This window comes from Syngnathus typhle, linkage group LG17, assembly GCF_033458585.1.
Source record: "Syngnathus typhle isolate RoL2023-S1 ecotype Sweden linkage group LG17, RoL_Styp_1.0, whole genome shotgun sequence".
Classification (NCBI taxonomy): Eukaryota; Metazoa; Chordata; class Actinopteri; order Syngnathiformes; family Syngnathidae; genus Syngnathus; species Syngnathus typhle.
In genome coordinates this window covers 6,572,188-6,584,199 of record NC_083754.1, presented here as the reverse complement: position 1 = coordinate 6,584,199, position 12,012 = coordinate 6,572,188, and the positions used below count along the sequence as shown (strand labels likewise).

General features: G+C 43.2%; 2 protein-coding genes across 2 annotated transcripts in view; both read left to right on the top strand.

The window, feature by feature from the left end:
• Positions 1–9,975, top strand: part of moto (minamoto) — an 88,473-nt gene extending 78,498 nt beyond the window's left edge. Inside the window, exons 16-17 of the mRNA XM_061303840.1 lie at positions 664–743; positions 9,850–9,975. The gene's annotated coding sequence lies outside the window, so the exon portion shown is untranslated. The remainder of the gene's footprint in view (positions 1–663; positions 744–9,849) is intronic.
• Positions 9,976–10,475: 500 nt separating this feature from the next.
• LOC133170724 (uncharacterized) lies at positions 10,476–11,849 on the top strand. Its single transcript, XM_061303854.1, has 3 exons — positions 10,476–10,633; positions 10,687–10,792; positions 11,292–11,849. Exons 2-3 carry the CDS (start codon positions 10,692–10,694, stop codon positions 11,719–11,721), a joined length of 531 nt encoding a protein of 176 aa, XP_061159838.1. The 5' UTR covers positions 10,476–10,633; positions 10,687–10,691; the 3' UTR covers positions 11,722–11,849.
• The last annotated feature ends 163 nt before the right edge of the window (positions 11,850–12,012 follow it).

Below are 12,012 nucleotides of genomic sequence, written 5' to 3'. Positions count from 1 at the left end.
ATGTTAAAGACGCAATTCAGGCAGTGTGTTTCCATGAAAGTGCGCTATTTCTTATTTTGAGTTTCTCCCCCGTAGTGAAGACATTTTTCCTTTTCCGCATACTTGCATTGTGCGCATGAATAACAACGAATCGGCGGGCCGCCGTTGCTCGCGTAGACTCCCGTCTTAACCTTATACATGATGAATCAAAAGGACATTTATGCAGATGAGGACGGAAGATGAAGGAGGGGAAAACGCAGGGGTTGTTTTGGCTTCCCGCCTCCTCTCTGGAAGCACCTGAGAGTATCGGAAGCGGAACGAGGCCGAGGCTTTGGGGAGATATCTTCATCGCCCCTCCAAAAGGAATGCCAGAGGAGGGCGACTGGCGCGGAGTCCGGCCTCGGCGGCTCAGGGGGCCGCCATCTGGCGTGTGTCATTGAGGCCGCACTGTATAATGCACCCCAACCTCTCTTTCGGACTTCCTCGAGAATCTGCGGTGGGATTATGTACTGTGAGCTGCTAATAATGGTGACGAGTCTCATGGGCTCACGCTCCCGAAGCAGCGGCGCAATAAAGCCAGGAGTTAGCAAGTGCACGGCTGTTTAATGGAAAGGGAAGCTAGAGCTGCCACGCTTTATTTGAAGGCAGCCTCTGTTTGAGCACCCCCCTCCTCCCTCTCTGTAGACCACCACCTTTGGAGGAGATCTGACATCTCTTGCTTCTTCTCACATGGGCCACTGCAGACACCACACAGACGGCAAACGGTGAGCACGATTTTCAGAAGTGAAATATGAGAAGATAAAAAAACACAAAACTGTTTTTGGTTACCGGGAAGAATGCACTTTGGCATTAACCGGCAAAAGCCAAAATGAAATTATCTAGATTGGACAATCCCAAAATTAGATTGTAGCCCTTGCACAAACATAGAAATGTGCACAAAAAAATGTTTTTTACTTTTTCATTTTACACTATGATCACTATTCTAAATCAAATGTAAAACATTTCAAATTTTATCCACTGCTATTTTGGTCATAAATAATATGACTAAGTACTTTTTATATCAACTGCTGCTTCGTTCCTTTCATTTTTTTTTAAATAAAACTTTGTCTTTAGTGCTGCAGCCCAAACATCTCAAATGTCGTCTTTTACGATTCGGCGCCATCTGCCCGGCCCAGAAGTCAGGACGACGACGACACAACAGGGCCACTCTTGTGTTGTCTTGTTCTATTTATTCCTCGATAATGAGAAAGCAGCAGAGGCATCGGATTGCCACTCGCTGCCAAACATTGACACCCGTGAAAAAGTCTCCGTCACCCATATGGCTCACCAGCGGGGGGGCGGGGCTTGACTCCACCCACTGGGTGACAGATCTCAGGTACCACCAGGTCGCCGTGAGTCGCTACCCTTCCAGAAAAGTATTTCAAAAGATTTGATTCCCGCCGTCATACCTCGCCTTCCCCCACATTAATCCCATTTTTGGCCATGTGAGTATGTGCTGTGAGACTAATTGCACGCTCTTGGAAGGTTTGAGGGGGCACAGATTGAGGATGGCACGCGTGCAAATATTTAATTCAGCACCCGGCCGTAAATCAAGCGCCCGAGCCGAACTTGGGCGGGCAGCAGGCCGGCTCAAACCGGGCTCACATGTATAATCCCGTGGAAAGTCGTCTGAAGTTGTGACACGCATGACGCAGCGCTCACTTGCTGCCCCTCCCCTCCCTCCCTCCCTCCCTCCTAACATCCCACGTCTCACCGAAGATTACGCGTAATTACAAATTCTGTCAAAGTCCGAGGAAACAGGGAATTTCATTCTAAAGAAATAAACATTCCTCCATTATACACATTGCGTAAATAACATCCCAAGGACCCGCCCCCCCCTGTGGAGAGGCCACCTCATGGCATCAACCCGACCGAGTTTGACGTCTTCATTATGGATCGCCCACCCCAGGCAAGATCACGCTTGTCTGGATCTATTACAGACATGCGACTAGATGCTCACCTTCAAGAAAACGCCCGGTGACGTTGAAGTCACATAAATGTATTTTATTTCATAGAATCGAGCGTAATTCTGCCTTCATAAATGTTTATCTCATTTGAAGCGTGAACATTTTGAACCTTACACCTTTCTTTGTATTCGGTACCTGTGACACGCACTAAACGAACTTGAGTGACATATTGCGAAAGTAACCACCCCACCCTAAATGCATCCGAAGTGACTCAGCCGAGCTGGCCCTTCAACCGTTTAACATTTGACGAAACCTACCACTTTCTATTCATTTCGCGCCTTTCAGGCGGGGAGGAAATGAATCACGGCGCTGTCAAGAAGAGATGCGGGAGCAATAACAGCAGAAATAGGAGGGGGGTGGGGGGGTACTTTTTTTACAACTTGTCTTTTTAGTCCAGGAGGACGTTTTTTGTATTTCCTCTTACGTGAGACATGTCCACCCAATTTCATGTCAGTTAGTAAAACTCGGTTGCAATTTCTCTTCAACTTTCCAGGGGGCGCTACTGAGTGACATCATAATTTCCAGTGTAGCAATATACATGAAATTTGACTCCTACGTGGATTTATTTGTCGTCGAGGGCTAGTAGGAAGTCTCCAAATGATGTCTCGGATCGATGCGGTTGTTAAAACGTTCTCGTAATTGAGGCTTTATGTGAACATTAACATTAAATATACAGTCAATCGTCTGTCTCACCGCCGGGGAGGGGTCGGGTGAGCGCTTTTTAAAGAAAGTCTCGCTGATTAATACTTCCTGTGAGAGAAACATTAACGCGTCTCACAGATGTGCAGCATATTGCGGCATTTAACGAAGGAACATGCACATGAATATTTTTTTTAAGTGTGTAAAAGTTGTAACAAAGTGCTTGAAATTGAGCTATATTAAGTTATTGGTGTGAATTTAGTGTGTGATTGTCCATATGTGCTTTGTGGTTGTCTGGAGACCAGTCCAGGGTGGATTGAAATGGAGATGTATGGCAGGGGTGTCAAACTTATTTTTGTCGTGATCATAGTCATAGTTTGCTTCAAAGGGCCCTTAAAATTATCAACCCAAATAAACGTATGAACGTCTCAGATTGTATATATATATAGCATGGGCTACACAACAAACTGATGAATAACTCGTTTTCAAAACAGAGACTAATAAAAACTGTTCAAATTATATCATTAAAATCAAATATTTAAAAATTATTTTACAAAATTAATGGTAATAAAAATTGCTAACAATACCTCTATTTTTTTTAAAGTGAAAATAATTAGAAATTCTGGAATTGACATATAAATTCGATGCACAATTTGTCTAATCTGTATGGCTAATTGTGAGGTCCAATATGTTGGATTTAGATTTTTATTGTCATTGTGGAACACACAAGAAAAGACCCAGACTATTGAATAACTGAAAAGAAGACCACAAAATATTTATTTCCATCCTTTTCATCAGTTTGTTGCACAGCTCTCAAACAAAACGTGTGCACGCGCTCGTTGCCTTTAGCTTCCTCGCGCTATCTCCCTCTCACCTCGCCGAGCAGTCGAGGTCTGCCATCTGCGCAGGTGCCATACCGTGATGATGTGCCAGGTTCTGACTGGAGGAGAATTCGCCCGGGGTGCATGACTTGCAGGGCCATTGGCACAGGCACAGGCACTCACACTCTCACTCTCGCTCTGCGAATTGAGAAGTGAAGAAAACAATTAAAGGAAAGGCTGCGGTGTGAGAGGAAGCGAGAGCCTGAAGGGACGTGTTGTAGATATTACACACTTAAGCCAATGGAAAGCATGAGCATGTCGGTTTATTCTGCGGGCTTGTACACAGGTGGCGTTTTTTTTTTTTTTTTTTTTTTTTGAGGGATCCGATCCACTTTTTTATTGGACACTTTGGCTCGGCAAAATACTCACGAGTGATGACTAGAGGCCAAAGATTGCTGAATTGGGAGCAGTTTATCCACAATAATCCACCTCAGATTGGTTTTGAGCCAAAATCAGTTTAGGACTCTTTATCAGGCCTGTTTCAAGATGAAGGGGCTGAGTTTGGCAAGTCTAGCGCAATAGGTAGTTTTCTTTTTTTGGGCTGTTTTGTCGACGGATGCAGTTAGATATGGGCGTTTGCGCCGTTGCGGGAGTGAATATAGCTAAGTTGATTCTTAAAGGGCTGATATTTTTCCCTTAATATTTGGAGAGGATTTTTTTCTAAATGACATTCCAACAGTATTTTCTTATGCAACATGGTGGAAAGAGAATTTAGTTGGAAATCTTTCAAAAAATTGGTGTCGTTAAAACTGCTCCACGCTGATGCAGAGCAAAATAAATTTAATATATAAATGTCACAAAAATGTTATTTTTGTAAAGAAAATGTAATTGTATTTTACCTTCTTTAATTTTAACGTCATATTTAATTTGTATTTTTTGATTGTAGTTTCTAATTTATTTATTTTTTTTCACTTTTGCTAGCCAAATTATAATTTGCACAGCAGACGTGGTCAGCTGGGCCTCCACGCTGCAAAAAGTGACAGTCAGGCTTTTCCTTGAAGAAGTACTTTTCAAATTAAACTTTGCATTGGAAGGAGCCAAAGGCCTTCTCCACTGTTGAGTAAGCACATATCCGCTGCTGTGACATATTGCAGCTGTAATCACAATGTGTCACCAAGATGTATTATTAGCATCATTGGCCCTAAACTGGCGTTATGACGTGTCAGGGACATCGGGCCAACGCGCCGGTCGACCTCGCGACCATCAATCTTCCCCATCACGCCGGCCGCCTACTGCTTTTTAAATACGTGCATTATAGCCACTTTTTTTTTTTCCTGCGTGGGGGGAAAAGGGGATTTAATTAGCGCTTTTTAAAATGCTCCATTGAGTGATAACCTTTCAGTGGGTATCAACTCAAATGTGCCATCTGGAGTTTTTAAATGAGCGCCATGGATGACTTTCCTTGCGTTTATTTTTTTTCTTCCTGTTTATACTCAAAATGTTACGGATGGGTCAGTTTCACGACCAGGACAGTTAGTTTAGCGGGTCTGTGGCAAGAATGTGTCTTTGACCTTAAGATCTGTGTTGCTTGTGTTGCGGCGCCGATCGATCCGGCACGCGAGTGTCCCTGATTGTGCGCTTGTTGGCGTTTGGATCAATGCTGCCAGCCAGCACTTTCCATGTCCAATTAATCAAAATCACGCTTCAAGATTCTTGATGCATCTTTGGGAAAAAGCAAGGTTTCGTCACGTGCCAAAGCTATGGATTTTGGATTGGGATCAATTTTAAGACTTTCTTTTAATGCAGTCAGCTGTGACTGTTGAGTTTTGCTTTACTACGTTTGCGCGTGATTTTTTGTCTTTTTTTTTTCTTTCAAGCATTTTATACATTATTTGCTGTTATTATATTTAAAAAATAGTTTCCCCCAACATGGGTGGGACACAAGAATTTACAGATCCAACTGTTTCTATAGGTTTTTTATTTTTTATTTTTTTATTAGAAAGTCAACTTGCAATACTAAGTGACACTCTTTTCAAATGTCACCGACATTGTCGTGAGAACTGGGATGAAAGGAAAAGCACAGAGCTCATCACCTGCTCATTGAATGGCGATGAAGTAGCTGCAATCCTTTATTGGAAAAAAAAATATTTGTCCTTCTTGATTAAAAACAGCCATATAAGGGAAGGAAAAGGTACTTTGAGGCCCTCTAACATGAGTGGGGAAAAAACAAACAAGAAAAAGTGATAGGATAGCGAGATGTTATTGTGTGGGTGACAAATGAGCTTGGCGGCAAAGCAGCGAGCGAGCAGATTGACTTTATCAAAGGTGAAGAATCGGAAGAATATAACCATGGAAACAGTTAAGAGAAGCCACCCATTGCATTGAGCCCTGTTAAACTGTCAAGTGATGATAAAGGAAGTGTTTGGGGCGGGGGGCTTGGAGGGTACGCCCGCTAAAATGGCTAAAATAAAACAGTAGGGAAGGGCAGGAGCGTAACACGGAGGGGGTGTCAAATCCATGACCGTGCCGTGTGTCCGGCCGGCCCGTCGCTCCGGATTCATCATCAGTCAACGGTAAAATGTCATACGTTTCATCGCCTCACCCCGGGCGGCGCGCTTTTAATTGCGCCGGCCTGGCTAACTGACTGTGATGGGCACAGCTCGAGGTCTTGCATGTGGGGTGAGGGGGCAGATGAGAGGTGATAGTAGCAGCCAGCAACAAGACAAGAAAGCAATAAAACTGATAAATGACGGCAAGATTCACCGATAAGATGACCCCCCGCTACCCCACCTTCCCACCTGTCTCACCCCTTCGAGCATCCTTCCAAGTTATCCTCTTATTGAGCACTCGTCCGTTTACAGACCAGCGGTCCCCGACGGCTTTGCGATCGATGGGATTATGCTTCTTCTAAAGTGGCGTGGGACGGAACGGCTTTACTTATTTGCATCTGTTTTAATCAGCACGAAAACCTCATGAACATATTTCGAATTGGCTTAAAAGAAAATAAAAAAAAACGTAGAAAATTAAATACTGTGTTTTCCCTCGTGGCGGCAGCACTTCATCCCCAAATGTGTGCAGATCAGTGCATGTGGTGCATGCAGTGGACACAATCGATCCTCTAGCGAGAATCCCGGTGTTTGTATTGCATTAATGCAAGAGTGGGGAGGCCTGCGTTCGTGCATCAGGAGATATGCAAATTGCATATTTGCATGCATACATGCAGCATAGCCGGAAAACAACAAAAAAAAAAATTTCTTGAGGAATTGTATCTAAAAGAGTACATTGCATATTCCCGTGTGGTAATTAGCGGAAGATATGCAAGGAGGGAAGCGAATTGGCGTTCAAGGGCCTTTTTGTGTATCGGCGCGCACCAATAATCAGAAATCAATGACGCCTCTCGTTCTGATTGCTTACTCAAACAACAAAAGCGCGGATTTATAGCGCATATATTAGCATAGCTTGAGGCTTCAAACTTCTTCTGGTTTTGATGCTCACATTGATGGAGGAAAATATACACATCCTGCTAGAAACATTAGTTCTGAACAGGGGCGTGCAAAGGGGGGGGCCCAATGGGGCGCTCGCCCCTCGGGGGCATAACACTTATGGAGACCAAGTGTGAGTACAAGTAATTCATTGAGTACTCACCAATACTGACCACCGATACTTGGATCACATACGTAGAATTGAACTATAGTTTAAAAGTAGCCATTAAAATTTGACGACACGAGAGACTCCACTGTGTAATTCTAATCTAATCTAATGTCTTTTCAAGTCACCCAGCAAAATGCAAATATGGATATATGCTGCATACATTTACATAATTGAGCCATCAAATACTTTGTCTTCAAAAAGTTTGCCCGAGCGCTATTTTTCAACACGCGTAATTCCCACAGATGGAGAAAAGGGATAGCAAGAGTGGCGCGTGCTAATTGCAAGCCGCCAAACAGTTTGGCTTGTTTTGACTCGACGTCGTCGTCTTCGTTTCTCCTTTGTTGTTTTTTCTGTATTCCTGCATGGCACAATATTGATTTGGCTCAGCCAGAGGATGACGACGAGTATTAATCCGTGCAAATCATCTCCCAGGCGTGCTTTTTATTCCCGCTCTCACCTCTGGCGCGTCACCCCGGCTAAATTTTAGCTGCCGCTAATTTGAGCGAGCGGATGCGCCAGCATGCTCTGTCAACTTAAAGGCCCCCCCCACCCCCCTCTTCGCTAAACCTCGCCACCCCTCTCGCCTTCTTCAGCGCGTGCCCTCTTCAAAGCGCACAAACACACACCCGGGCCGATTAATGTCAAGGACTTTTGACTAAACATCGCACATGCAGATTAAAGCCATGTGTCCGGATGTACTTCCTCAGGTTTGCCTCCCCTCCCCGTTTCAATGTAATCCCCCATCCTACTTCCCCTAATGGATGTAATATTTACACTTAAACAACCATAATCGCTTAAACATTCATTTACAAGGCCATATTTGGCGCCGGCCGGCCCTGACAGCCTATTCATCACCGAGTAAATGTGCAGAACCCCCCCTCGCAGCAATCAATCAATACGCTCGTCTCCCGGCGAAACATCATTTCAGATACCCAAATTAATCACTGTGAAGTTTGCATAATGCCACCTTATACCTCGACCTCACTTGTTGGGAGGGGCTGTGCCTATTACTCTGCGTTTACCTTTGAAAACTGCTGGCATGACCACGGGGATTAATCAGGCCTGCCCCCCGCTCTCAGTTGTGATGAATGCGTAGCGATCATGTGGAGTATGGGATTGGAGATTTAGTAGAAAGTTTAGAAAATGACGGCGTTATGGTTTTGAGTGCTCGGCGGGACGTGTGGTTAGCACATCTACCTCACAGTTCCAAAGTTTGAGCTTCCTGTAAGAGGAAAGGAAGAGTGGGAGGGGGGGCAACTCCAGGCCCTTAATAAGGCGCCCGAGAAGAGGATTTTAATCCAAAGTAAAAAAGTATAATGACATAAAACTCCAAAGCCGTGACGTCCCCATGCTCAGGATGCAAAGCGTTTGAGTAATGCAAATGTAATGCCTATTTATTTAAAGTTATTCCTTTAACATTACATGATATGTTTAAAAGTCATTTAAATTAAAGATCGGTTGTATAAAATGTGATTAAAAGTAATAAATCTAATTAACAATTCAAATAAAAAACAAACATAAAAAAACTTAGGCTACTGAAAGTAAGCCTAAGTACCTGTGGAAAAAATGAATAAATAAAAAAAAAAGAATAAAATAAAAAAGGCAGCTATGCCTACACCTGTCCACTAGGTGTCACCAGATTGTTCTTTTGCCAATCAAGTTTCTTATCGCCATTTTCAGTCCTTGCTGCAATATTAGACCTTTTTAGATTAAAATATTTGGTCTTTGTTATATTCTAGTCCTTAATTCTCCTTTGTACATTTCAGGATGCTAAAAGTTCCACATAAAACCTATAAAAAAACAAAGATGACATTAATGCCATCTTTTTTAATCTTTTATATGTTTATTTAATTATCTCGGCTCAATGATAATCCTCAATTAATAATACCTGCTTGTAATTTGAGTAGTTTCTCTTAATCTCCACTTTGAATTCAGCAGCATGCGTCCATCTTCACATCATTTGGATTAAAAAAAAAAAAAACATCAGCTTTGCTCGTCTCATGAGGACGACAATGTAATTGACTACGATTTTATCTCGAGCTCATTTTTCTTTCCATAAATGAATGATTATTATTATTTTGTTCTTTTGTCACCCGCTTAAGTGGTCTCAAAGATAACGACACGGCAAAAGCAGGTCGTTTTGTAGCAGAAAAGGCCACAACCATAAAGGGGAAACAAAAATTTGCAAAAGGCATTCCTTTTCTTTTTTTCCCCCCTATTTCTTGTGCCCCAGCAATTCGGCCTAGCAACAAGTGACCACACAAATGTGTCGTAACCACAAATAAAATCTATAAATTTCAGAATTTAATTCAAAATTAGGCCAATGTAAAATGATACATTTAGGATGGTGTTAGTTTTGTATTTCTACATGTAAACTGTCTTTATTGGCCCGTTTTTGCATTTTTACACCCTCAAATTTCTATTTGTGACTTAACAATTTATAGCCGTTTGTCGAGACAACTTATTAAGCCACTTTTCTTAGTTTTGAATGAAAAAGAAAAGCGAGTCAATTATCATCACTCATCCGAGTTATTTTTCTTGTAGCCTACCATTTTATTTCCCAATCTGATTAACGAACGTGACGGTGGGATATAATGAAGGCGAGGCCAGGCGCCTCATGTTTAATGCAGCTTTCTGCCAAGGTAACTGGCTAAGCTTCACATGGAATGCTTGACCGTACAAAGTCTGTTTAATGCAAATGTATCTTTTTTTTTTTTTTTTTTTAAATAGATATGTTCTTTTTTTTTTTGCAGTCGTTTGTGACCATCTGCTGACTTGAAGCATCGAAGATGAAGGCTTCCCTACAGCTGGCGCCGTGTTATATGCACGAGTTAAGCACATCTCAAAACGTCTGGGAAAGCAGGAAACGCAGTTAATTGGCAAGTAGCTATCATCTCATATTCCAGTAGTTGTGTGTGTGTGTGTGTGTTGTTTTTGTGTTGTTTTTGTGTTATTCTTGAGGTCTCTCCAGGGGAAGTATGCAGCCAGCCACGAATATTCTATACAAGTGTTGATGTATGGAATGGGCATTCCCAAGCGCACCTTCACTTGCAGCCACTGGCACGCCATTGCGCAATAAGGGGTGGAATGAACAGACCGCGGCTGCAAGTTACAACCTGGAACGTTCCACTGAGTCGTTTGAGACTGGTCTTTTGTAAATGACGAGCATGTTGATCGTATTCAAATGATCAAATATTAAAACAAAAACAGAGGAGGAACACATTGGAAAAGTAGTTTATATCTTATTTCACATGTGTATGTTACATTTTCTACATAAGTTACATTTTCTACATATTTGTATCGTGTCGAGCTGTCAAGCATTTGTTAGTCTCTTTGTGAGGGTGTAGCCGAAATGTATGTTTTGTTCTTTCTTCCACAGCACAGTGAACACGCCCGCACTTGTGTCGGTCGTCTACTAAGAGCGTCCTCGCTTGTTCCGCCTCTTCCTCCTCCTGCTCTTCGTCCTTCTCGCACTGGTCGGGAGAAAACACAGACGCTGCTACCTCACACAAGCCGGTTGATTCACCCCAAAAAAAGGTAAGGAGGACTTTACTTCTTTTGGCGTAAAGATGCTAACTTTGTTGTTGCAGCCACCATGAAAACAGCAGAGGCCCTGTCAGCGACCCTCACCACCAACACGAACTGCTCATTCGAATTCACCAATGTGAGCTCCAACTACTGCCTCATTAACCCCAAGTGAGTTGTTACAAACCTGCTTTCTGTTTTGATCAGAACATAACCATCTAGTGCAGGGGTTTCCAACTGGTTTTGTCCAGGGGACCACCATTATAACCAAGAAGCAACTTGGGGACCACTGATTTGGCGGAATATTCTTTTATTTTGCACAGAAGGAAAATGGACCTATACAGGCCGTTTATTTGCATCTGTATGTCTATTTTGGGAATCTTAGCTATATTCATTATAATTCGGATGGATAAATGATTCACAAAATTAGCTGGAAAATAAATCTAAATAATAAATCATTTTTATTTTTAAAAATATTACAATTTTCTATTTTCAATTTCGCGGACCACCTCCAATAAAGACACGGACCATTGAAGGGCCGCAGACCACTGGTTGATAATCCCTGGTCTAGTGCGTTCTAGGCAATGAGGCATTTTGACCCTTGGAGGCCACCGTAGTTGTAATGTGTTCATGTCAGAGCTTTGATTCTGCGTTGTTTTTTGTGCGGCAGGGTGTACATGTCGAGCGGCTTCTGCCAACACCCGCCGCAGCCGAGCATCCGCAGCGGGGAAACCGAGCTGTGCTCCTTCACCAAGGACGACCACACGGCCACCGGTGCCGTGGGCCTGCTGACCTATGACCTCTTCCACATGCAGAGCCGCGCGTGCTCACTGCGTATGGCCGTCATGTTCTCAGTGCCCTATGACAACAATCTGTACAAGAACCGGCTGGCGGTGGGCATCTTCCAGACGTCGCGCGCCTGCGACAAGAAGCTCTACGAGCAAATGTACGACGGCAAGGATATGAACGGCTTCAGCCGGGCGGAGGCCAACGGCTCTGGGCTTGTGTATGGCACCCACCAGGTGGATGTGAGGGCCACCATGTCCACTGTGGGCAAGGCTATTGTGAAAGTGGAATTTTATGATCAGTTGAATCGCTAGCGCCTTGCACGTCCCTTGGATCTGCTGCATAAAAAAAAAAAAAAAAATACAAAAATGTGTGCATCAAGCCATTTTGAATTACGCCTTCAAGGTTATTGGATTGATATAATAAAGTATTCAAATATTAACGTTTGGTTGTTATGAGTGAGCAGCTTAGGGTGAATCTGTGTGGATGTTTTGTGTTTTCAATCACAGGCATGATCAGTTAGTGCAATAAAGGGCGAGTTGGGAGGTCAAGAGTTCAACGCCCCGGCGTGGGTAGGTTTTGATCCTCAGTGCCAGCGTGTAATT